Source organism: Neoarius graeffei, chromosome 1 (genome assembly GCF_027579695.1).
Source record: "Neoarius graeffei isolate fNeoGra1 chromosome 1, fNeoGra1.pri, whole genome shotgun sequence".
Taxonomy (NCBI): domain Eukaryota; kingdom Metazoa; phylum Chordata; class Actinopteri; order Siluriformes; family Ariidae; genus Neoarius; species Neoarius graeffei.
In genome coordinates, this window is record NC_083569.1 from 81392406 (window position 1) to 81419268 (window position 26863).

Consider the following 26863-nt stretch of genomic DNA (forward strand, 5'->3'; position numbering starts at 1 on the left):
AAATTTCTGAAAGACTTAGAATTAGTAAAAAAAAAAAAAAATCCCCCTCCCTGATGCCTCTTGTTCCACACTCCAGCCCAGTAGGTGGCGGTAATGCACCTTTAAGTTGGTTTGCCAACCGCCATTCAACCTTAAAGAAGAAGAAGACAAATGACGTAGCCAAGCTACACATTCCAGCAAATGATGTGAGCATTTTGAAAAGAATAGATGGCAACTTATCTGTTTACACTACAGAGTTAGTAGCGATCTGGTACCTGGAATGGATAAAAGAAAACAAAATTCACAATACTGTCATCATCTCAGATAGTTATTCAGCTCTACAAAGCATACAGTCAGGTAGACCATTCAGGGGCGACCTCATCAATGAAGTATCTCATCTCATCTCATTATCTCTAGCCGCTTTATCCTGTTCTACAGGGTCGCAGGCAAGCTGGAGCCTATCCCAGCTGACTACGGGCGAAAGGCGGGGTACACCCTGGACAAGTCGCCAGGTCATCACAGGGCTGACACATAGACACAGACAACCATTCACACTCACATTCACACCTACGGTCAATTTAGAGTCACCAGTTAGCCTAACCTGCATGTCTTTGGACTGTGGGGGAAACCGGAGCACCCGGAGGAAACCCACGCGGACACGGGGAGAACATGCAAACTCCACACAGGAAGGCCCTCGCCGGCCACGGGGCTCGAACCCGGACCTTCTTGCTGTGAGGCGAGAGCGCTAACCACTACACCACCCTGCCGCCCGCATAAAGAGGTAGATTTACTAATCCCTGTGAGTAAGGCGGAGGCTAAGGTCCTTATGAAGAATCATGTCAAATCAATCTGGCAGGAATACTGGGATAACAATGAAAAGGGCAGACATCTGTACAACATCCAAAAACAGGTGGACAAAGGAAGAATGGAAGGTAGAAGTAGGAAAGATGAGAGCATGATAACCCGTCTAAGAATTGGTCATACAGGGCTTAATGGTACACTAAAAATAATAGGTAAACATCATACAGGAAACTGTGATTACTGTAGCCAGCTGGAAACAGGGGCGGCATGGTAGTGTAGCGGTTAGCACTGTCGCCTCACAGCAAGAAGGTCCGGGTTCGAGTCCCGTGGCCGGCGAGGGCCTTTCTGTGTGGAGTTTGCATGTTCTCCCCGTGTCCGCGTGGGTTTCCTCCGGGTGCTCCGGTTTCCCCCACAGTCCAAAGACATGCAGGTTAGGTTAACTGGTGACTCTAAATTGACCGTAGGTGTGAATGTGAGTGTGAATGGTTGTCTGTGTCTATGTGTCAGCCCTGTGATGACCTGGCGACTTGTCCAGGGTGTACCCCGCCTTTCGCCCGTAGTCAGCTGGGATAGGCTCCAGCTTGCCTGTGACCCTGTAGAACAGGATAAAGCGGCTACAGATAATGAGATGAGATGAGCTGGAAACAGTAGAGCATGTTTTATTTCACTGCAAACAGTATGAGGAAGAAAGAAGAAACCTTTGTCGGTCATTAAGCACAGTGAAACACAGCAGTTTTAATCTACCTGACATCTTGGGTAAGGCATCTAGCAATATATATCATTTTGTTCTCAGATTTCTCAAAGAAACTGGGCTAGCCCAGAGGATATAAGGTTTTTTTTTTTATTTAATCCAATATCTCCCTGTTTAACACTCCAGCCCAGTAGGTGGCAGTAATGCTCCTTTAAGTTGGTTTGCCAACCGCCAGTCAACCTTAAAGAAGAAGAAGACAAATGACGTAGCCAAGCGCGCGCTGTGTGTGTGCAGTTTAGATGTTTTTTGAATCGGCCTGAGAGATTAGCCACAGAGCTAACTGTGCGCGAGACAAACCAGCCAGATTACTGCTTTATGAGCAGGTGAGAACTTTTTAATTAATATTTTAGCGAACTAATATTAATTATTTTTTTCTTGACGTTATCGCGCTAACTAATTAGCCAGCTCGAGCTACAGTGGTGAAAGTTTGTGAGCCCTTTAGAATTTTCTATATTTCTGCATAAATATGACCTAAAACATTTTCACACAAGTCCTAAAAGTAGATAAAGAGAACCCGGTTAAACAAACGAGACAAAAATATTATACTTGCTCATTTATTTACTGAGGAAAATGATCCAATATTACATATCTGTGAGTGGCAAAAGTATGTGAACCTCTAGGATTAGCAGTTAATTTGAAGGTGAAATTAGAGTCAGGTGTTTTCAATCAATGGGATGACAATCAGGTGTGAGTGGGCACCCTGTTTTATTTAAAGAACAGGGATCTATCAAAGTCTGATCTTCACAACACATGTTTGTGGAAGTGTATCATGGCATGAACAAAGGAGATTTCTGAGGACCTCAGAAAAAGCGTTGTTGATGCTCATCAGGCTGGAAAAGGTTACAAAACCATCTCTAAAGAGTTTGGACTCCACCAATCCACAGTCAGACAGATTGTGTACAAATGGAGGAAATTCAAGACCGTTGTTACCCTCACCAGGAGTGGTCGACCAACAAAGATCACTCCAAGAGCAAGGCGTGTAATAGTCGGCAAGGTCACAAAGGACCCCAGGGTAACTTCTAAGCAACTGAAGGCCTCTCTCACATTGGCTAATGTTCATGAGAACACTGAACAACAATGGTGTGCATGGCAGGGTTGCAAGGAGAAAGCCACTGCTCTCCAAAAAGAACATTGCTGCTCGTCTGCAGTTTGCTAAAGATCACGTGGACAAGCCAGAAGGCTATTGGAAAAATGTTTTGTGGATGGATGAGACCAAAAAAGAACTTTGGTTTAAATGAGAAGCATTATGTTTGGAGAAAGGAAAACACTGCATTCCGGCATAAGAACTTTATCCCATCTGTGAAACATGGTGGTGGTAGTATCATGGTTTGGGCCTGTTTTGCTGCATCTGGGCCAGGACGGCTTGCCATCATTGATGGAACAATGAATTCTGAATTATACCAGCAAATTCTAAAGGAAAATGTCAGGACATCTGTCCATGAACTGAATCTCAAGAGAAGGTGGATCATGCAGCAAGACAACGACCCTAAGCACACAAGTCGTTCTACCGAAGAATGGTTAAAGAAGAATAAAGTGAATGTTTTGGAATGGCCAAGTCAAAGTCCTGACCTTAATCCAATCGAAATGTCGTGGAAGGACCTGAAGTGAGCAGTTCATGTGAGGAAACCCACCAACATCCCAGAGTTGAAGCTGTTCTGTACGGAGGAATGGGCTCAAATTCCTCCAAGCCGGTGTGCAGGACTGATCAACAGTTACCGCAAACATTTAGTTGCAGTTATTGCTGCACAAGGGGGTCACACCAGATACTGAAAGCAAAGGTTCACATACTTTTGCCACTCACAGATATGTAATATTGGGTCATTTTCCTCAATAACCAAATGAGCAAGTATAATATTTTTGTCTCATTTGTTTAACTGGGTTCTCTTTATCTACTTTTAGGACTTGTGTGAAAATCTGATGATGTTTTAGGTCATATTTATACAGAAATATAGAAAATTCGAAAGGGTTCACTAACTTTCAAGCACCACTGTAACTGCTACAGTTTCAACTGTCACTTTATTCATTCAGCATCCGACACTGTGTTGATAAGTGTTAGATTTGTCGTAAATTTTTAACTTGGGTATATTAAAGGCTCTGACTGTAGAGTTGAATTCTGGGCAAAAATTTTCTATTTCTGTTGAAGTTTCGAGATGTTTCGCTGCTGCACACACTGTGTATCTTGTGTGTAAATGTTTTGCCCAGATAAAGTGTCCTGCATTTTACCATTCCGAAGCAAGTGAGCAACAAGTTCACATGGCCACCATCGGACATATCTGACCTACTTTTAACCAAAACAAGTCGGCGTGGGCAAACAGGGCGGACTCGGTTCTTCCTTCAGTGAAAAAAAGGAAAGCCTGCCTAGTGAGTGCAACTGCAAGATAGAGCAAGGTTAGATGACGTCATTTTTCTGAACAGATAACTAAATCATTCTAGCTAGCACTTAGCTATTTTAGCTGTTGAATGCGTGGGCTCGACTCCGCGGTAGCGAGTATGGAGTATCTAATGTTTTGATTTTATAGAGAAAGAAACAATAATGCAAAAGTAGTAACAGAAGATATTTTCGTCTTTTGTTTCATGGATCTATTCGTGAACGTCAACCACAAATTACGTCCCTGTGACTCAAAACAATCCGAAATCGATGCAGAGTCATGATGTTTTCCACGCATCGCTATCTTGGTGTGACTCAGTTCCATAGTTATGTTAATTAGTTAAAGCTTCTCGTGTATGGCTGTTTCTGTGAGGCCATACTGTTTACCTCAAGAGGTAAGAAAACGGTCCCAAAACGGAGGAAAGCGGCCCTCAGGACATCAAAATGTAAACATCTCATCCACATGATATTAGGACATAGGAAAATGCCATGCACAAAAAAAAAAAAAAGATTCAGATGATTTTGCAGTCAGTACCTTTTAAGTAAATGTAAAGAGGTGACTTATTGGTTATTATATAATAAAGCACCATAAAGTGTTGATTAATGTTTTATAACAGTATTTTGAGGTCATTCAAATCACAGGTTTTTATTGATATACTTTCACCACAGGAGATTTTGGAAGGCAGAGGCGGCACGCTTCGCCCTTCTGTGTCCCTTTTATTCATACCTGTCTCTTTCAGAACGGAAATTACCGGGAAAAGGAGAACCATTATAACAGTTCCATGTACTGAGAATTGTGGACGTCGTCTGAAGCCTGGTGCCAGCAGAGGAATTGAGCTTCCGCGAGCATTATTCTGGTACAAATATTTACAGACATGTTAGTTGTGTAGATTTCTATAAACACAAACTTGCTACCCAATAGTGTGCATATGGGGGAAAGGGGGTGCGTTAGTCCCTGTGGTGTATTCGACCCCACTACATTCAAAATGTATGGAATTTATCACCGGTAGGTCAGACATTATTACAGGTTACTCAGGAGCCAATCAGAATGTGTGGTGGTTATACCCAGTGAAATAGAAAATTTAAATTTGGACTCTTCTGCTGGGGGCTTGTTTATCTGCACCTGTGGGGAATTGGCTCTGTTTAAAAAAAAAAAATTACTGGGGGGGGGAGGTGTTGCACTTTTATCATTGGATTTGAAGCCAGTTAATTTACAACCCCAATTTCAAAAAAGTTGGGACACTCTTTTTAGCCATAAATAAAAACAGAATGTGAAGATTTGCACATCATGGAAACCCTGCGTTTCATTGAAAATAGTACAAAGACAACATATCCAGTGTTGAAACTGAGATTTTGTTGCTTTTTGAAAAATATATGCTCTTTTTGAATTTGATGTCAGCAACACATTTCAGAAAAATTGGGACGGGGCAACAAAAGACTGGAAAAACTTGTGTGGAAAGTGAAAAATTGAAGTGGAAAACTGTCCCGAGGTCTGACGAATCAAAAGTAGAAATTCTTTTGAGAAATCATGGACACCACATCCTCCAGGCTAAAGAGGAGAGGGACCATCTGGCTCATCAGTGCACAGTTCAAAACCCAGCATCTGTGATGCAGTGATTCATTTTGCCCTGTGTCATGCATATTTTACGCAATTTTAAAATAAATGACGCAGATGTTTTGCTTGTGGTGCGTATTTTTGACGCAAGGTCGCACTCGGAACATCCTCGAGTTACTTCATTCAGGATATAGAGCGAAGGGATGTAGCTCGAGGTTGTTCCGAGTGGCAAGGTCCTAACGACGCTATATTTTTCTCGTTCAACATGACTGAACTGTTGTTATAATGCTTCACTACTATAGTCTTTTTTACTTGGCGGGCCTATATTTAGCTTCGTTTAATTCCGTCAGCAACGTGTCGGCAATTTCATTGGCTGGAAAGCTTCGGCATATGCAAATCCTTTCCAGCCTCGATTTGAAGCAAGTGAAAATAGCTCTCTCGTACTAATTGATAAAATTTGTTTGCCAAAGCATTTCTTTGCGGTAATAAAAGATCGATCTAAATTTGTTTCTACTTACCAAACATATGAATAGCGCCTATCAAATGGGAAATTCAGTTAAAGTTTTGCTATGGTATTCAGTAAAAAGGTTTAGAAATTTAGGAAATATGAATTAATAGTAGAAAAATTTTCATTGGATGATATAAAAAGACTGACCAATCGAGATTGAGTTAACAGAAACACTAGGCGGAAGTAGCATTGGTCAACGATAAGGAGTGTTTACATTAACAACGCTACTGCAGTACATTTGAATTAAAACAAGTAGTCAAGGCTGAGAACTACCCAAGAGACAGGATGTGACAGCTGTGGGAATGTGTCCAGCTCTACCACCCTGAGTTCCCCAACATGATCAAGCTAGCACAGCTTGCCTTAACCTCTGCAGTGCATACTGCTGGCTGTGAAAGGGGCTTCTAAGTGCAGAACCAGATTCTCACTAAAGGCAGAAACAGACTAACCATTGAAAAGCAACATCACTTGATGAACATAAAAACAAGCATCCTTACTAAGTCAGACATGATTGAGATGAGTCTGGATCACTTGAAAAAAAACAAGCAAAGAAGAATTTTCTCAGTGAAGAAATGTTACAGTAGCTAAACCATAAACATGATAAATGTCATTATTAATTGTGAAAAAGTTAATCTTGTCTGATGTCACAAAAGTCAAGTGCCAAAGATGTTGACAGTTTTTTTTTTTTTGTTTTATTTGAATTCTAGTCAAAACAGCCATAATAACTATTCTGTTTAATTCCATACTTTTTTCTTTTTTTTATTCTGAAAATTGTTATTGTTTGCTTAGATGAATAGCTCACACAATTGTTCACATGTTGGAATTAAATGATTTAAGTGTAAACAGTGATAACTATTGTTTTTTGTTTTCAAAGTGTGTATTGTAATTTTGACTCACTTTGGAAATTTTTGACTCACTGATTTAATATGTGGTGAGTCAGTTTGACTCAGTCATTAGGAGCAAAATGAATCACTGGTGATGGTATGAGGGTGCATTAGTGCACATGACATGGGTAGCTTGTACATCTGGGAAGGCATCATTAATGCTGAATGATATTTACACGTTTCAGAGCAACATGCTGCCATCCAGACAAAATCTTTTTCAGAGGCCTTCCTTCTCTCAGCAAGACGATGCCAAACCGCTTTCTACACACATTAAAACTGCATGGCTCCGTAGTAAGAGTCCAGGTGCTAAACTGGCCTGCCTGCAGTCCAGACCTGTCTCCCATTGGAAACATCTGGCGTATTATGAAGCGCTAAATACGATAAAGGAGACCCTGAACTGTTGAGCAACTGAAATTGTATATCAGACAAGAATGGGACAACATTTTCACTTTCAAAACTACAGCAAGTGGTCTCCTCAGCTCCCAAACATTTAGAGTATTGTTAAATGTAGAGGTGGTGCAACATAGTGGTAAACATGCCCCTGTCCCAACTTTTCTGAAATGTTTTGCTGACATCAAATTCAAAATGAGCATATGTTTAAATAAAAAAACCACAACAATAAACTGTTTCAACATTTGATATGTTGTCTTTGTACCATTTTCAATGAAATATAGGGTTTCCATGATTTGTAAATTATTGCATTCTATTTTTATTTACAGTTTACACAGCGTCCCAACTTTTTTGGAGTTGAGGTTGTATAATTATTTGTAACTTTAAAAGTATAAGAGAACATTCTTTTATACTAATATAATTTTTTTTAGAAAGTGCGTGCTTGGTCTAATGCCCCACTTTCCCCTACAACGGTGATATCATCTAAATGTATATTTGGTCACCAACACTAACATTCACATCTCTTTTGCACCTCCTTTTTTTTTGTGTGTGTGAGAGAGAGAGAGAGCTCTTGAATGATTAAGTAACTGAGTACGTTTTTAACATTAGAAAATGTCTGCATGTACAGTGGTGCTTGAAAGTTTGTGAACCCTTTAGAATTTTCTATATTTCTGCATAAATATGACCTAAAACATCATCAGATTTTCACACAAGTCCTAAAAGTAGATAAAGAGAACCCAGTTAAACAAATGAGACAAAAATATTATACTTGGTCATTTATTTACTGAGGAAAATGATCCAATATTACATATCTGTGAGTGGCAAAAGTATGTGAACCTTCGCTTTCAGTATCTGGTGTGATCCCCTTGTGCAGCAATAACCGCAACTAAACGTTTGCGGTAACTGTTGATCAGTCCTGCACACCGGCTTGGAGGAATTTTAGCCCGTTCCTCCGTACAGAACAGCTTCAACTCTGAGATGTTGGTGGGTTTCCTCAAATGAACTGCTCGCTTCAGGTCCTTCCACAACATTTCGATTGGATTAAGGTCAGGACTTTGACTTGGCCATTCCAAAACGTTAACTTTTATTCTTTAACCATTCTTTGGTAGAACGACTTGTGTGCTTCGGGTCGTCGTCTTGCTGCATGACCCACCTCTCTTGAGATTCAGTTCATGGACAGATGTCCTGACATTTTCCTTTAGAAGTCAGTGGTATAATTCAGAATTCATTGTTCCATCAATGATGGCAAGCCGTCCTGGCCCAGATGCGGCAAAACAGGCCCAAACCATGATACTACCACCACCATGTTTCACAGATGGGATAAGGTTCTTATGCTGGGATGCAGTGTTTTCATTTCTCCAAACATAACGCTTCTCATTTAAACCAAAAAGTTCTATTTTGGTCTCATCCGTCCACAAAACATTTTTCCAATAGCCTTCTGGCTTGTCCACGTGATCTTTAGCAAACTGCAGACGAGCAGCAATGTTCTTTTTGGAGAGCAGTGGCTTTCTCCTTGCAACCCTGCCATGCACACCATTGTTGTTCAGTGTTCTGATGGTGGACTCATGAACATTAATATTAGCCAATGTGAGAGAGGCCTTCAGTTGCTTAGAAGTTACCCTGGGGTCCTCTGTGACCTCGCTGACTATTACACGCCTTGCTCTTGGAGTGATCTTTGTTGGTCGACCACTCCTGGGGAGGGGAACAATGGTCTTGAATTTCCTCCATTTGTACACAATCTGTCTGACTGTGGACTGGTGGAGTCCAAACTCTTTAGAGATGGTTTTGTAACCTTTTCCAGCCTGATGAGCATCAACAACGCTTTTTCTGAGGTCCTCAGAAATCTCCTTTGTTCGTGCCATGATACACTTCCACAAACATGTGTTGTGAAGATCAGACTTTGATAGATCCCTGTTCTTTAAATAAAACAGGGTGCCCACTCACACCTGATTGTCATCCCATTGATTGAAAACACCTGACTCTAATTTCACCTTCAAATTAACTGCTCATCCTAGAGGTTCACATACTTTTGCCACTCACAGATGTGTAATATTGGATCATTTTCCTCAATAAATAAATAACCAAGTATAATATTTTTGTCTCATTTGTTTAACTGGGTTCTCTTTATCTACTTTTAGGGCTTGTGTGAAAATCTGATGATGTTTTAGGTCATTATGCAGAAATATAGAAAATTCTAAAGGGTCCACACTTTCAAGCACCACTGTATAATAATCTCGTTATGTCCATAATGGCTATTTTTGTGTCGTCATAAATTTTGTCATCCCACAGCCTTTTGAACATTGCAGTAAAAAAAAAAAAAAGGTGCAGCTGTAAAATTTTTCCTAAAATGCATTACCTCACTTTTTTTTTTTCTCCCTTATACTCTCCATCAGCTTTTCTTCCCAACACTTTTTATGGTCATGACGCTGGATAAAGCATTTCAGTATTTGGAATCAGCTGTTATATCAAAGGCCAGTTAACACCAGATGGATGTTTCAATAAAATCCATGCATCCTATTGCATTTGTTTCATGTTTTGTAAATTTAACATCTACTGATTCTATCCTTTCTGTAATGCATCTCTCGCTTTTTCTTTCTTTTTTTTTCATGGATTAATAGATTAAATAAATCTGACTTTTTAATCTCATATAATTTACTGCAGGGGGAAAAAAGTGTAAGCTTGTTTGGGGGCTCCACTTTGAAACAATCATGCTTGATGGGGAGAGGTTCATTGAGGCGCTGTCACGGTTGGGTTATCCAAATTCATCTGCACTCAAAAGTTCAGAGTTTGATTGGTTGTTTGACACTGCACCGGACAACCTGCATCTTTTGCGTGTTTTCTGCCACCGTCTGAATCGCAGCAACGCCCTCACGCCAGCTGAAGTGCAGGCGTTTCGGGTGCTGCGTGAGTCTGGGAAGCCCATCTTAGATGAAGTTACACTTGGGGATCTGTTAAGAACATGTGGACCGACTGATGGGGGTGGGTCGCTGTCCTCACTTTGTGAGGAGGAAGATGTTTCGGTGGAAGATTTGGAGGCCGAACTTCAGGCTCTACGGAAGGAGAAGCAGCTGAAGTTGCGACGACTCCAAGCACTGCAGGTGTTGGGTGCCAGCCGGGGTGCTGACTCGTCTGCAGCTCTTGGAGTACTCCAGGAAGGTAGTAGCGCAATGAAAGATGCCAGCTCTGCTCTCACCGTTGAAAATGCAGCCACAAATGCTGCCTTGGAAGGTCTTGTGAAAGAGGCCCAGAAGCTTGCGGTCTTTTTCCATACTGAGTATTTGTCAGTGGAAAAAAATAATGAAACCACCACACCACCTGCTCCTCAATCAGTGCTGCTGTCTCAGCTTCCTCTGGAACCCTACCTCCACCAGGAGGAGCAAAACACTAAAGCCTTGGCCTCGTACACCCAGCGCCAGTTCTTCCAGGGCATCTCGGACATGGTAGAGACCTCAACCTCCAGACGTTTCCAGTTGACGGAGCTGAGCTGCTGCAGCGAGAGTGAGGAAGAGGATGATGAGAAGCTTGTGGAGAGCAGGAGGAAGGAGATGGCCCGGCTGCAGTGGGCTCACATTGTAGCACAGCACCAGTTGCTGAAGGAGCAAGCAGAGGAGTGTGGAGACCAGGCACTGAAGAACTGGCTCACTGAGCAGCTCACCAGCCAAGCACAGGTACGTTATGCATATACGTTTGGATATCTTTGATTCTACTTCATGGTTTACTTGAACTATATTGAAACACAGATTCCTAAACATTTGCAACAAATGTCCTGTCAAGTGTCCTAATTACACATTTTTTAAAAAGTGGGTGGCTCAGAGGTGATGTTACATTAATGGCATTTAGCAGGTGCTCTTATCCAGAGGGATGTACAACATATCCAGAGCGGCCTGGGGAGCAGTTGGGGTTAGGTGCCTTGCTCAAGGGCACTTCAGCCATTCCTGCTGGTCCAGGGAATCAAACTGGTGACCTTTAGATCCCAAAGCTGCTACTCTAACCTTTTAGACCGTGGCTTCCCTGATGTAAAGGATAAGTTTCAAAAAGGCACATATCCATGTTGACTGTGGCTGAATCCTGACTATGAAGTTTCTTTTACTCCCTATGTTGTGAGTACCCATGGTGAACAGCTTGATGAATATTCCGACATGACCACTTGAAGGGGGTTTGAATTAGGGATGTTAACCGATGAACGTTTTACCGATGGTTGACTGAATCAACGTCAACCGGTTAATTGTTTTTTTGGTTGTCGGTTAAAAAAAATCAATCGTTTTGGAGCGGAGAACCTGGAATTCTGTGTTTTGTAAACGCTTGGGGCATGCCATGCGCTGTAAGGACGACAGCTGACAAATCAGAAACACCCATTCAGTCATGTCCCGCCCTCCCACCCCAGTTAAAGACAGCTGACAAATCAGAAACACCCATTCAGTCATGTCCCGCCCTCCCACCCCAGTTAAAGACAGCTGACAAATCAGAAACACCCATTCAGTCATGTCCCGCCCTCCCACCCCAGTTAAAGACAGCTGACAAATCAGAAACACCCATTCAGTCATGTCCCGCCCTCCCACCCCAGTTAAAGACAGCTGACAAATCAGAAACACCCATTCAGTCATGTCCCGCCCTCCCACCCCAGTTAAAGACAGCTGACAAATCAGAAACACCCATTCAGTCATCTCCCGCCCTCCCACCCCAGTTAAAGACAGCTGACAAATCAGAAACACCCATTCAGTCATCTCCCGCCCCAGTTGAACACAGCTGCCACTCGGCGAAAGAAAAAAGTGTAGACACAGGCTTTTTAGCTTATAAATTACTATTCTGTTTTTTTTTTAATTATTATTAGAAGGCACATGGAGTTTAGTCCTGCCTTGGCCAGTGCATTCTGAAAGTATGTTTCGGTCTGTAGCCAACAATGCATGTTACTGCAGATCAGATCTCTCCACACAAACTAAAGGCGCAGATGCCGACTTTTGGAGGGAAGGGGAGAGAATGAAACGACAGTGGTGTCTGGAGGGGGAGTGACAAACGCAGCTTTTATGTCTGTGAGCCAAGTCGGTGACGGCTTCAGAGCAACTTCAATACCATGCAGTAATGGCGTGTTGATATTAGTAACGGTGTTATAACGATTGTAGCTAATTAATTAGATTACCCGGCGTTATAACAGCCTTTATTTTAATGCCGTTATTCCCATCACTGAATGTTATGTACTTCTTCTAGCACTTGACTTTATTTTCAACGCCATCATGGCCAACTGAAACTGTCTCTAAGCTGGAGCCATTTGTCCTCCGCTCCAATACAAACCCCTCGACATCAGTGCCGCGTTTGACTAAATGTTTGGCGCTGTAGAAAAGGTAATGTGAGTGGAGGGCAGCGACTGGGACTGAATGTGCGGATGCTCGCGGTTAGATTTAGAATAGATTCTAATAATTCCAATTCTAGAATTTTAAACTCATAGGTTAACTGACTTTAACCGGCTAATGAGGCTCGGTGGTCGGTCAAGATTTTTTTTAGTTTTCGCCATCCCTAGTTTGAATGGACTTTTTACATGAACCTGGGTTTCTTAAGAAATGTAGCTTAATATACCATGAACTCTTCTTCTTTTGGCTGCTCTCATTAGGGGTCACCACAGGAGATCTATTCTGCATATTTGATTGGGCATAGGTTTTCCTTCCCGACGCAACCCTTCCCAATCAATCTGAGCTTGGGACCAGCACTAAGTATGCACTGTCTTGTACAACCCTAGTGGCTGGGTATTTGATCTAATCTGCATGTCTTTGAACTGTGAGGGGGAAAACCCATGCAGACACAGGGAGAACGTGCAAACTCCGCACAGAAAGGCCCCCTTCAGCCGTGGGGTTCAAACTTGGAACCTTCTTGCTGTGAGGTGACAGTGCTCACCACTGTGCTGCCCATATAACACACATTATTGGGAAAGCCATGGCCCAATGGTTAGAAAAACAGCTTTGGGACCAAAAGGTTACCAGTAAGGCACCTAACCCCCAACTGCTCCGAAAAGCGTGGTGGTGTACCTTGTGTCTGATTAGCCAAAGAAAAACTGATGATGTGAACTGATGATCGGTTCAGGTGGGAGCCCAGCCAAAGCTAAACTAAAACCATTACTTTGATGATATAGATTTAACCTACTCTTTGCTTTTATGATTTTCAGCTTCTCTGGTTGATATGAGGGTTGATATAGTTCATATATGTTTGATTTAAATACCTTTTTTTAAAAAGTTTAATATTTAACAGGCCCCAACCTAAACTGATATCTTGGGTAAGTGTTACCGATATTTATACAGGCATGTTATTTAGTGAAGAATCATTGTTTCCTACACTGTGATACATTTCCATATCTTATTTTTAACCCCCTGGGGTCTGAGGGTATTTTCTGGCACTCTAATGATTTTGGGATGCTCTGATTTTGTCAATTTCAACAAATCTAAGCAGAATTTTCAAAGTCATATGAATTTTTTTTTTTTTGGTATTCCGCACAAGTTCAGCTACAAGAATATCCATGTAGATTAGATTAGATTCACTTTATTCATCCCACATCGGGGAAATTCACGTGTTACAGTAGCAAGAAAAAGTCAAACAGATGACAAATAAAACTGAAAAATTAGACAAATGAAGGATTAAATACAGAGGGCTATTTGCATTATCTACCATGAAAAAGTATAGAAAAATTGCCTTATTGAGAGGCTCGGAAAAATTTGCATATTACAGGTAGACTCTGTGTGTGTATGTGTATGTATGTATGTATATATATATGTATATATATATATATATATATATATATATATATATATATATATATACACACACACAAAAATTTGTGTATATATATTTGTGTGTATATATTTTTTTGTATATATATATATATATATATATATATATATTTTTTTTTTTTTGTGTATATATATATATATATATATATATATATATATATATATATATATATATATACAAAAAAATGTATATATACAAAAAAAATATATACACAAATATATATACACAAAAAATATATATATTTTTTGTATATATATATATATATATATATATATATATATATATATATATTTTTTTTTTTTGTGTATATATATATATATATATTTGTGTATATATATTTGTGTGTATATTTTTGTGCATGTGTGTATGTATGTATGTGTGTGTGTGTATATATATATATATATATATATATATATATATATATATATATATATAATATACACAAAAAAAAAAAAAAATATATATATATATATACACAAAAAAAAAAAAAAAAAAAATATATATATATATATATATATATATATATATATATATATATATATATATATATATATATAAAAAGTATGCACAAAAATAGTTTAGGGCCTATATTATTGCACATAATTGCATCGATGAGAGATGGCAGAGGTAGTAGTGGTGAAGTAGTGCAAATATAACAGCAAACAGGTTATTGATGCTACATTACAAGTTGTGGATGTTATACAGTCTGACAGCAGTAGGTATGAATGACCTGCGGTATCTCTCCTTCTTACACCGTGGGTGTAGCAGTCTACTACTAAACAAGCTGCTTAAAGCCCCCACAGCCTCATGTAAGGGGTGAGAGGGGTTACCCATGATTGAGGTCAGCTTGGCTAACATCCTCCTCTCACCCACCACCTCAGTGGAGTCCAGAGGACAGTCCAAGACTGAGCCAGCCCTTCTGACCAGTTTAAGTTTCTTCCTGTCCCTCTCTGAACTTCCACAGCCCCAGCAGACCACAGCGTAGAAAATCGCTGATGCCACCACAGAGTCACAAAAAGTCCTAAGCAGTGTCCTGCACACACCAAAAGATCTCAGTCTTCTCAAGAGGTGGAGACGACTTTGGCCCTTCTTGTACAGGACATCTGTGTTGTTAGTCCAGTCCAGTTTGTTGTTGAGGTGAACACCCAGGTATTTGTACTCCTCCATGATCTCAATGTCCAAACCCTGGATGTTCACTGGTGCACTTTGGGAAACCATCCTTCTGAAATCGATCACCACCACCTTTGTCTTGCTGGCGTTGATGCGCAGGTGGTTCAGTTCGCACCAGGCAACAAAGTTGTAGTATGTAATCATGTAGTATGTCATGATTGTACTTTTATAAAAAATATCAGATAAATGAAGATGTTGTAAAAAGCAGGTTTAGAACTGTGTTGGAATGTGTGGAAAAACAAAACATGACCTTACCCACTGTGACAAACTGTTTTGGTCACTTGAGGTGATTCTGTTCAGTCTTAGGAATGTATCAAGCACAAACTTAAATCTGCTTAACTGATTTGGACAATTAACTGGCCATCAAAAAAATGTATGTCTTATTGTTTTGGGATAAAGGGCTGGCAGTGGGAGGGGGATTCAATGAGGAGTAAAAAATTCCATTTCATGAGAAGAGTGAAAACCCCTCCCACTGCCAACTCTTAATCCCATCAAGTCAAGTCCCAATGAGTAAGGTCATTCCCCCCCCCCCCCCCCAAACATTTCAATGCTATTTTAAAACTGCTTTTTACAACAGCTTCATTTATCTGGTATTTGACTTTATTTTGAGATTTGACTCTATTCAGTGTCTTGAAATTACCTCTTGCAGGGATCCCAGCAGTAATTGAAAAAAATAGAGGAATGTAAGAAACTATCAGCAGGGGTCAAGGGCGCTGCAAGCCCCCTGAAGCTGTTGAGATTTTAACATTTAAAGATGCTACAGAACACATTTTTTACATAGATTTAACATAGAAAAGCAACAGAATTTAACAGTGTATCTATTTGATGCCATATTTTGTAATCAATGACATAAGTGGCAAAAAAAAATTATTTATAAAAATTAGATGAAGGGGCCCCAGACACCAAGCCATTTTAGGTGTTATATGGTGTATTCTGAGCATTTCCTGCAAGTAAAAAATTGATCTCAACAAGTAAATATTTGACTAGTCTTGGTCTTCATTTTGCCATATAAAATACCTATCAACAGTTTTCTCTTTTAAAATGAAAGATCCTTGTAAAATACCTTGAAATATCTAATAAGTGCCTATGTATTTTATCTCTTAATGAAAATAAAAGTAAAAAAATGTGTAAATAACAATTTAAAGAAATGTTAATAAAAGAAAACTTTGATGGGCCTTTCAAAATGACTTTGTGAAAAATCATGCTCAATATTTAAGTGAGAGATACCTGTTGTCTTCCAAATTACACTTAATTCTTGTATTATGTCCTGGCTTTTTCCAAGAATCTGTCACAATGTCTCTTGTCTACAGAGCAAAAGTTTAAAAAAAACTAATGTTTCTTATCTAATATATTATTTACATCTTTTCTTTTACTTCTGGCTCCTTCTATTCCTCTTTGCATCACTCCCAGCTATTTCTTTCAATTCATCTTTCAGTAAGGCTATTAGTTATTAGTTCTATAGTATTTGCATTCCTCTATTAAAGCTATTTACAAAATGTTCATAGTCTGTCAAACAGCATCTAATGAAAGTCTTTTCATTTTCTTTTCTTTAACACCATCTCTTTCAGTTTTGCAAACTTGTTCTTTTTCATCTTTTCCTTCAGTCTGTCTGTGTGTTCTTTTCTAGCCCTCTTTGCATCTCTCTCAAACACCTCCTTAGCTTTCCTTTTTGATGGCATCTTATCTATGTCTGATCTTGCACCCTGTAAGTACAGAATTCACGTACGCGGTGCCAGGTCACGCAATAGCTATTTTTAGCTCTGTCATTCGCAGTCAAGACGTGTTCCACGCTCAGCTGGCATAAAACTCCGCGAGTCCGGCTGTATTGAGCCGCCGGTCTCGTGCAAGGCGATTAAAACCGACTAGACACCCCCCCCCCCCCCCCCCCCATGATTTTTAATGCAAAAATAGACGTTTTGTGAAGATATTTTTCGCGACAGAATCCGTGGAAATTTCACAGCCCTGCATATTGAATTAAGTTCAACGCATTAGAAACAAAAGCACGAACGAAGTTAAAACACATTTTCTATCAAATGGGCGCAGCCATATTGTTTTCTCGTTCTATCGCGTACAGTCTGGCGGTATTTACATCAATTTAACTTCCGAGTGTTCCCGAATGTCAACGAGAACAAACGAAGCTGACAAAAACATCGCTAAACAAGCAAACCAAATCAGAACGTATTCTGCTGGTCATTTTACTTAAACATTTTTAACGGATATACAAGAGATTTAAAAAAAAAAAAAACACCACCACTTTGGCTAGAAAAATAGTGGAATTCCGCTAAATAGCGGACGTCTGGGATCCCTGCTCTTGTACTATTTTACTCAGTTCAGAGCCACAACCAACTCTGTTACACAACTACGGTCATTTTGCTCCAGCTCCCAATTTTACACTCTAATCTCGAAATCGAACGAAATTAACTATTTTTGAGGAAAATACTTTAACTCTGGAAAAATTGCTCAGTCATTTTCCTGTGTGTGCACTACAGTGCATGCATATCAGCTGATACGGTCATAATAAATAGAAGAAATATTTACACTTACTCGAGTTGATCTTTGGCTGGATTGAGTCGAAGTTTAAAAAAAAAAAAGGCACCGCTCAATCAGTATCACAATTCTCAAGATTGAACTGAATCATGAATTGAATCGCTGTCCTGAATCATCCGAAGCACACCAAATCCTCGTGCCATCTCGCAACAAGCTTTACCTCCAAATTGCCTGAACTATGACTGGTTTTGTCCTGTTTACAGTGGGCGCGCCCACCGTGAAGGAGAAACCAATTGAAACCGAAAGCGTGAAAGTGATTGTCGTGTCGTTACCATGTGAATAGTCTTTTATGAACGTGTAAGTGAGAGCTCAGCACTCCGACCCTGGTGTGACCTGAGTAAGAGGACAAGTTTTATGTTTCATATAATTTGGGTAATTTAAAAACTATAATATATTGTTTGCAGGAAAGTGTAACGTTTGTCAATATGTTTATCATGTTTGTATAATGAAAAACTCGAAGATATTTAAATCCATGACCTACTCGTTCTAAACCTGCTGCACTTTGCCGGCGAAGCTCTCGACCCCAGAGGGTTAACATCGTTCCTTTCTTTCTCTCCCCCTTTCTAGCCAGTGGGTTCTCTACAGGCGTCCTGGCGTGAGCCTGCTCTGCACTCAGAACTTCTGTCTGTTCAGTCGGACATCGATGCCCTGATGCGAGAGCCTGTCCGTTCTGCTCTGCGTGACAGTGCTCGCCTGCTGAACGTGCCTGTGGTGCGCGGTGACCTGGCACTTCAGATCGCCAGGCAGAACTATTACACAGCCAGGCAGACCGAGGTCAGGGACCAGCTCCTCCGGCAGAAGGCGTCGTTTGAGGTGCTGCGGCTGGCGCAGGACACCGAGCTCATGAGGGGGAAAAGGACGGTGACTCAGCTGGGTGAGGTCATCCGCAGGCTGGAGGGTGCGTCCCAGAGTGCAGATCAGAGAGGGAACATATTGACCCAGCCTGAACTAACACAGACCCCGTGCCTAGGGTCTAACGCCAAACTGCAGGTCATCAGCTCGAAAGATGTAGCCTTTAGCAGGTGAGGAGGAACGGATAAATGCAGAAATTGCTTTTGCTCAGTGTCGTTCTGTTGATTAAACATATTCCTTTTGGACTGGACAGCTAATGTTAACTCTCACCTTCACTATGTATCGTTTTGATTTATATAATTACGCCTATGTGGGTCTGTTTTCTGTGCATCTCAGGCTGCTGCAGATGCTGGAGCTGGGCAAGCCCTCGGAGTGTAAGGATCCCCTCCTGACGTACGGGAGGTTGGAAGCTGAAGCATCGAGCTTGCAGAAAGAGCTCGTGTCTGTTCACGACGCTCTGGAAAGGGCAGCTCAAGAGCAGGGCTACAGCTGCGTGCGTTTAGAGCATGACCGTGACGCTCTGGAGCGCTCGGCTTATTCGGATATCGTGCAGCCGCTCCTGAGGCCGCAGGTACGTGCTATAGCCACACCTGCTCGGGAGCTCTGCCCTAATGCACAGGTACGTCTTCCTCACACCTTTCTGTTCCCCATCCTCGCCGCTGTTCTTCATTCTGAGAGCTCATAGGCAGCGTGAGATGATTTTGATTCTTATCTGATGGCGGTTTGCATGGCTTTCGGTGCTTTCACGTTTTTGGGGTTTGCCTCTCCCACTAAATTCTTTGGGTGAAGTTTTTTTTTTTACTTCAGTGTCTGCATCTATTTTCCCAGCTGTGATGTCAAGATAAATTATTTTGCACACATTTAATTATAGCTTCATTATATAATGTCTTTTTTTTTTTTTTTTCTTAAATGAAGGAAACTAAGGAAGTATAAAGGCCTGGTCCCACAATAACTATAAATAAATCCGTCCTCTGCAGTTGATGTGGTCAGTACCTGTAGACCCTTTTCAGTCACGTGACCTTCGTAAACGCGACCACCATTTTGGACATGTAGCAGACTTCGGCTCGAATCGGTTTGAATGCGAGGAAGGCGACAAACGGAGAACATACAAGAAAAAGGAGCGAGATGCAGAAAACACCTTCGCTATCCAGCGACGTAGAGCATTTACAGGGCGAGCAGAGGGAGAGGTATTTTCAAAAATTGAGGTTAGCAGGCTTAGAGAGCGACGTTTACCATCACACTGCCCTGGCGCTGTGTACAGTTTACCTTCTATGGTTTGTGCACTCACTATTTGCCATTACTTTCTCCAACCGTTGTTAGAGATTACAGGGAACGGCCTGGATTTAAGAGACAAATACATGTTCCTCTTGTTTTGAACACTTATTTGTAGGCAGTGCTTAATTTGTAAAGTGGGAGGTCCCGGAGCGCAGAGGATGAGCGGCTCCGGTGCGGAAAAAAAGAGGGGGGGAGGGGGGCGCGGCGCTGCGCTTCTGGGCATGTTTTGTAATAACACTGCAAATTAAGTTCATCTGCAGATATTTTGTGGATGTCGTTTCATGAGAGAAATCACCAACAAGACAGATATCAAAATCAGACATTAACACTAAATAAACTTGCATTTTTTTATTTAATTATTTGGGGTTTTTTTTTTTGTTACATATGCCGCTTTTCCACTACAAACGCGGCTGAGCCGTGCCGTGCTGAGTCGGGCTGAGCCGTGCCGTGCTGAGTTGGGCTGAGTCGAGCTGAGCGGGGCTGTTGGAGTTGCATTTCGACTACAACCGCGCTGAACCGTGCTGGCTGGAAGTGGGTGGACACATTGGGTGGAGTTAGCAAAAGTGGGTGGACGTCAGGTGATGTCGTTAAGCAGCGCAAACAGTGACATCAGTGAGCTTTTAAGCGGTAGTCTCACGACCCGGAGAGTAAACAATAAACATGGAGTCGTTAGTGTTGCTGGTCTTGGTGCTGTGGCTTGTTGTCACCGACAACGCGGACAGATACTGGCAAGAGCGTATAGATGAGGCGAGGCGCATAAGGCTTCAGAAATTCTCGTAATTCGTAATTCTCCTTCTTCCGGGTTTACGGTGTTTACAGATCCCAGCGCGCTCGCGGGGCGTGTGTGGGCGTGTGAGGACACTCCTCCTCACCAATCAGTGCACAGGGGAGTGTCTGCTCACGCCCCCAGCCTCACTCGGCTCTCTTTGGCTCGCTTCAGCCCCACTCCAAAACCGTGCGAGTTTTAGGGGCTAAGCAGGGCTGAAGCGAGCTGAGTCGTGCTGGTTTTTGGTAGTCGAAACGCGAGCCGTGTCGGGCTGAAGTGAGCTGAAAAAGGGTAGTGGAAAAGGGCCAATAGTCAAAAGAGGTGTCGGATCACTGGATCCAGTGTAAACAGCTGCCGGAGCCAACGCCCGAGGTTCCGGAGTGCGCTCCGGCTTGCTCCCCCTCAAATTAAGCGCTGTTTGTAGGACACTGCCTCTGATCTGTCCTACAGTCTACCAACAGCAAAGGAACACAACGCCAGCTAATGTCGTTAGCTAATAGCTACTACAGAAGAACAAAGAGGTTACAATGGGTTATTTTAGCCTATTTGGTTACACACTCGCCGCCACAGAATGTTAACAGCAATGTAATGCCTTTTCTGGCTAATTTTATTCATCTTGCCTCCAACAAAGTGGTCACTACACAAGCGCTGGTATGCCGAGGGCTGCCAATCTGTTAATGGCCGCTATCCATCTTCTCCGTCGGGATCCGATAAAATGATAAACCTTGCCTTGTTTGTTGATGGTTACTACATCCAGGTGCACAACAATATAGTGGCATGATGGAAGTCTTGCTGAAAATAAACACTTTCTTTGCTGCCGTTCCTCAATGCTGGCTGTGGTAAACTACTGGTAGTACATGTCCAAAATGGCGGCCGCGTTTGTCGTGACGTCACGTGAAAAGGGTCCATAGTCCAGGCCTGGGTTTATCCGTATCAGTGAGGTTGGCTTCTGGAGTGTTTTTTTTTTTTTTTTTTCCCAGGCCTGGACCTGATCCAATAAAACATCTGACCAATCAGCTAATTGTTTACATTAGGGTTGGGCGGTATCCAAATTTTGATACCTTTAAACCGTCTCTGTGTTTTCCCGGGGTATACGGTATTACCGAGAAAAAAAATAATATTTTGTTTCGGCCTACTGTGTAACGTGCGCCTATGCCTCAAATGTACTATTTAAAAGCAGCATAGCGAATTGTGTGCACTGTGGTATGGATTAAGCAGCAAAGCGAATTTTGTGCATTAAGTAGGGTTGCCACATCTGAGTTGTAAAAAACCGGGACACATCGGTCGGCGGTCGCGCCTGCGCGCACGTACGAGCGCGGGGGTTGAGGGCTGCGGACACGCACATCTACGATGCCTTATGCCTTATGTGAATGTTCACGTTTAAAAATAAAACAGTTCAACTGGTGCAGTTAGGCGTTTAGTTAAAATTCATTTTGTCTTCTTAACCCTTAAATGGGCACTACCACAAATATTATTACAAAAAATAAGTTCATATAGGAATGATCTTATTTGGACGCCAATTTTTTTTTTAAACAAATATTTAATAGTAGGCTAACAGCCCCCTGAAGAGTCTCTCCTCCCATTCCGTTTCCAAATCAAAATAATACAAATATAATCAATATAATTTCTCTCAGTCTGCTTCGTTGTTGTTTTAGCCTTTTCTCTGGAGAACTGAACTTTAAAAGTTAGACTACCGTATCATACCAAATAGCCCTAATCCTTTGTTTTAATCACAAGAGAGAGGTGCTATGTTATTGGGAACTGATTTATTCATTTCTCACGCCAGTGTTCAGGCATTCTTTTTTGATATATTTAATGATTTATTTAATGATTCATTTATTGATGAAATTGGCCCAGGCTTTAGAACCAGCCTTTATCAGAATCAGAACATAGGAAGTAGACAGCCAGCCTACTCGCGCACCGACCAAGGGAACTCTCACCTATTGTTTGGTATTACGGTATTCCAGTATCTTTGATTTCGCGCGGCCGCCGTTGTATTGACCACGATCACCTAGCAATGGCGACTGGCTGCGTGCGCAAACATTCGGTGAGGCCACACAAGTAGCTGCCTACAATATGCCCGCTTACGTGAAAACTATTAATATGTTAAGTGGCTGCGAGAAACATTAATGATTTGTGTTTATTTCAATGGGGATAATGTGAGGAAGTAAAAAACCGGGACAAAACGTGTCCCGGGAAGGTTATTCCATTTTCCTGGACATTTTCCATTTTCCACAAAAAACCGGGACAATCCCGGAAAAACCTGGACGTGTGGCAACACTAGCATTAAGAGATATTTCAAAGCATCACGCAACTCTTCCTTCATCTGTCAGACTCCAAAATGTCACGCAGGGTTGCCATGGTAACGACATAAACAACCCTGCACGCGATGAGAACTTCTTTAGGAAATTGATAGAATTAGTGAAAATACGATCACACAGTTATTCGGGACGATCTTCAATTTATTATTTTATATTATGACCTCATGTACTCCATATTTATTTAGATATTATATATTTTTTTTAAATGACGGTAATGAGACCGATACCGTTGGTACTTTTGGATACCTCGGGATACCTTCTTACCGTAATACCGCCCAACCCTAGTTTACATGTGATGTGGCGTTGTCTGAGCACGTGCTATTTTTCCCCGGGCATCTTTGTACATCCTTGCTGCATCGCGAAGTCACGGAATACGGATTCACAGAAAATAAAAAATATAATACAAAGCACGGAGCTTTTATTCACAGATATGTGACTTTCTGTGAAATATCAATAGTAAATTAATAAAGTAAACCTATAAATGCAGGTAAGGTATATTTTAATTATGAACTTAAGCAGTCCAAACATTTAATTGTTTTAGACTTCATTTTAATCCCCTGCTGAAGGGCCCGAAGGTGGATTATGTCGTGCCGATTCCCATCCGTCCGTCCCGAGAAGGGTGCTCACCTTCTGAAACCAACTTGTCTCTCAATTTTTGGAGGAATTTCACGAAACTTGGCAGGATTCTTTATGTTGTTAATACGCATATTGCAATTTTGTTAAATTCAGTCACATTTTACCAGAGTTACAGCCCTTGATTAACAAAATGATAATCTGACAACTTCATGAAGGGGTGTTTTCCTTCTGACATCAACTCCTCTCACAATTTTTGAATGAATTTCTTGAAGTTGGGCAAAAGGCCTTGTTATATGGCAGTAATGCGCATATTGCGATTTTAATTTCTTTTGACCTTTGATTAAATAACTGACAGTTTCATGAGAGTGGACGTTCTTCTGAAGTCAACTCCTCTCACAATTTATGGAGGAATTTCACCAAACTTGGCGGAAGGCTTTATGACAGTTACACGCATGTTGAAATTTCATTTAATTTGGGCAGATTTTACCAGAGTTATGCCCTTGATTGTTAACAAACTTTGGCTATTTCATCAAGGTGTGCTTGCTCTCTCAAATCAATTTCCCTCTCAATTTTTGGAGGAATTTCATGTAATTTGGCAAAAAGTTTTTATCCCCCGCTGGCCAAAAGGCCCAAAGGGGTATTATGTTGTGGCGATCTCTGTCCGTCCCAGGAAGGGTACTCGCCTTCTGAAATCAACTCCTCTTGCAATTTTTAGAGGAATTTCACAAAACTTGGCAGGATTCTCCATGACTAATCCATCTTAAAATCCGTAACCACTCCGGATTTTGTATCCTTTTTATGGGTTGTTTTGAAGTCCAAGCTGTACAGTACGACCTGGAATAATATGCTACTACTTGGAAAAAACTTCCATGACTGTTCCTAATTTGCATGCATTTATTTCCCTGAGTGGCAGCACCAAGTGATGATATAGTCGGGATTATAGTTGTGGTGTAACTGCTCCAGACTGGAACTAAATTCAAGCACAGGGATGGTCAGAGTTGGAGTTATAGTTGTCAGTGTTGTGGGACCGGGCCCTTAAAGTACTGCAATTTAATGTTAACAGGTTGTTCTACAGTAAGAGAGTCTCACTATGCCATAGTTATGTTCTAGTAGGGCTGCACAATTAATCGAATTTAATCGAAAATCACGATTTTGGCTGCCACGATTAAATTAAATGAAAATCGCGATTTATTTCCATTTAAAATGCGAGCTCTGCTGCATATCTGATTTAAGCACTTTTTGACCAGTACTCCGCCAAACCATTAGGGGGCGAACCGACGCATGTAAGGTTTCATTACTCCGCCTAAATAAGCAAGCAAGCCAAAGTGCATTTTGGCGGGTTTTGAACATATTTTGGGCTGGAAAACGTCAGCAGCATCTGGCAACACTGGCCAAGTGCGCAGAGCTTCAGTGCAGCGGTATCTTCTTCAAGGGGTGATGGCGTGAGAGTAGGTAGCAGATTGAGGTGAGAGAGAAAAGCTAATTATGTCGGAACAACAGACTATTTAGCACTGGAGGCAATGTTGTGACCTGCCTTCGCTCATGTTTAAAGCCAGAGCATGTTGATAGGCTGGTCTTTCTAGCTAAAAACTTGTAGGCCTCAGTATAATGCTATGTAATTGTTGCAATTGAGTTTTCAGTTCCTTCATCCTTTGGTAATTTCTTGGATAAATTTCATTCTGCACTGAAAGCTGTTCATATTGTTTGTTTGAATATAGTGAAAAAAATTAAGTGATTTCCCTAACATCAAGAATAATTGTGATTAATAATCGTGATTACAATTTTGATCAGGATAATCGTGATTATCATTTTTTCCATAATCGTGCAGCCCTATGTTCTAGCATGTGCAGCTATCTTCTCCATAGTGCTCAATATTTAAAAGAAATCTGTTCTTTCAATTCTTTTTGTATATAGGAGATGTCTGTTGTTCTGAATGAGCTGGAAGAGAAGCAGAAGAATCTGTACAAGCTTTTACAGGACATTGTAGGAGACTTGAGAACCAAAAGGGCGAGACTAGAGCAGAGCCCCATCCTCAAGCGAGAGAGAGAACTGTATGTCTACTTTCACCTGGACCCCACGCTACTGAGCAAGGTTGTAGGTGAGATGGAGGCCAGGGCTGGTGTTCAGTAGGCTGAGGAACCGATTGTACCTCTGAACCTACAGGAGAGGAGCGCGGAAGCTGAAGTCCAGGGACATGTGATGCAGTTTGACTCCCTTTTTTTGAGAGATCATGAATTGTGTAAAAACTACATCTTGTGCCTTTTCTGGATTCTGGACTACCACCTTTTACATCTTTGACTGTAGCACTACACAAGTGTCAAAGATGTATATGCTTGTAGAAAGTAACTGCTTTTGTACATGTAATTTTAGAAAAGTAGACGCTTAACTAAGGAACCTTTGTTAATAAAAATGTATGTGTGCTTCATGTTTGTAATTGTGTGTTTGATGTGGTGATCTAACTTCCAGTTATCTTATACGCTTAATTAAACTGTATTTAAAAAAAAAAAAAAAAGTGAAAAACTGAAATTTGCTCTGAGCTTAAATGCACATTGGTTGAAGTATGTGAATCTGGGAATGTTTGAAAACGTTTTGTCTTTTTATTATTTTTTTTTAGAAACGTACAGGATAACTTCCTTATTTGATGTCTCAAATTTTAAAAACGTTTGCCAGTGAAACCCTGATCGGCTTCTCTTTTTCCAAGCTTACAGTCTGGAGGCCTACTCTAACTGAGCAGTCTTCTTGTCTGTTTTGTTTTTAGGACAGTTAGGAAGGAAGGAAGGACGGAGGAGTAGGTGAGATGGAGTGCCGCCCCTGTAGCAGGCTGACTGCAGGTCCTCTATCTGCAGCTGCCCAGAGGGTCATGGCTGCACTGAGAGCTCAGTATGCAGGCAGGATAGACAGGGCGCCACAGAGTGAGTCAGGTTTAGAGACGAATAAATATCTGTGCTTTTTCTGTATAATTGGTATTGGAAAGCATACCAATCCCATACCCAGTATCCATATCGGGTTGATGGCAGCAATATTTGTGGCGCGGGTATAGGAGAAAACATATCGGATACTGGAAAGAAATGTACTTTTGGAATTAAAGTTTTGTATATAAACAGTGATTTTGTGACAACTGAATGGGAAGCTTGTGAAATAATGCACCTGGCAATAAAATATCCCAAACTTCCTAAATTGACCCACACTATGTTTTTTAATTAATTCATGATGATGCCTTGGTCACGAATAAAATTCAAATCTGCCCTACAAAACATGAGGTAAGGATGTCTACTGGATCTTTTGGCTTCCAACTGATGGGATTAGAAATACTGTGTCCCTAAAGTCTAGAGGATTTTTTTTTTTTTTT

General features: G+C 41.2%; 1 protein-coding gene across 2 annotated transcripts; it reads left to right on the forward strand.

The window, feature by feature from the left end:
• Nucleotides 1-1728: 1728 nt before the first annotated feature.
• On the forward strand, nt 1729-26692 carry haus3 (HAUS augmin-like complex, subunit 3). 2 transcript variants are annotated; one of them, XM_060937566.1, is made up of 7 exons: nt 1729-1854; nt 3734-3919; nt 4640-4756; nt 9895-10901; nt 18292-18746; nt 18913-19195; nt 25429-26692. In XM_060937566.1, the coding sequence occupies exons 4-7, from the start codon at nt 9942-9944 to the stop codon at nt 25642-25644; spliced, it is 1914 nt and encodes a 637-aa protein (XP_060793549.1). In that variant the 5' UTR covers nt 1729-1854; nt 3734-3919; nt 4640-4756; nt 9895-9941; the 3' UTR covers nt 25645-26692. The 2 variants fall into 2 exon arrangements, with proteins under 2 accessions (XP_060793549.1, XP_060793475.1); XM_060937492.1 differs by lacking the exon at nt 3734-3919.
• Nucleotides 26693-26863: the final 171 nt, after the last annotated feature.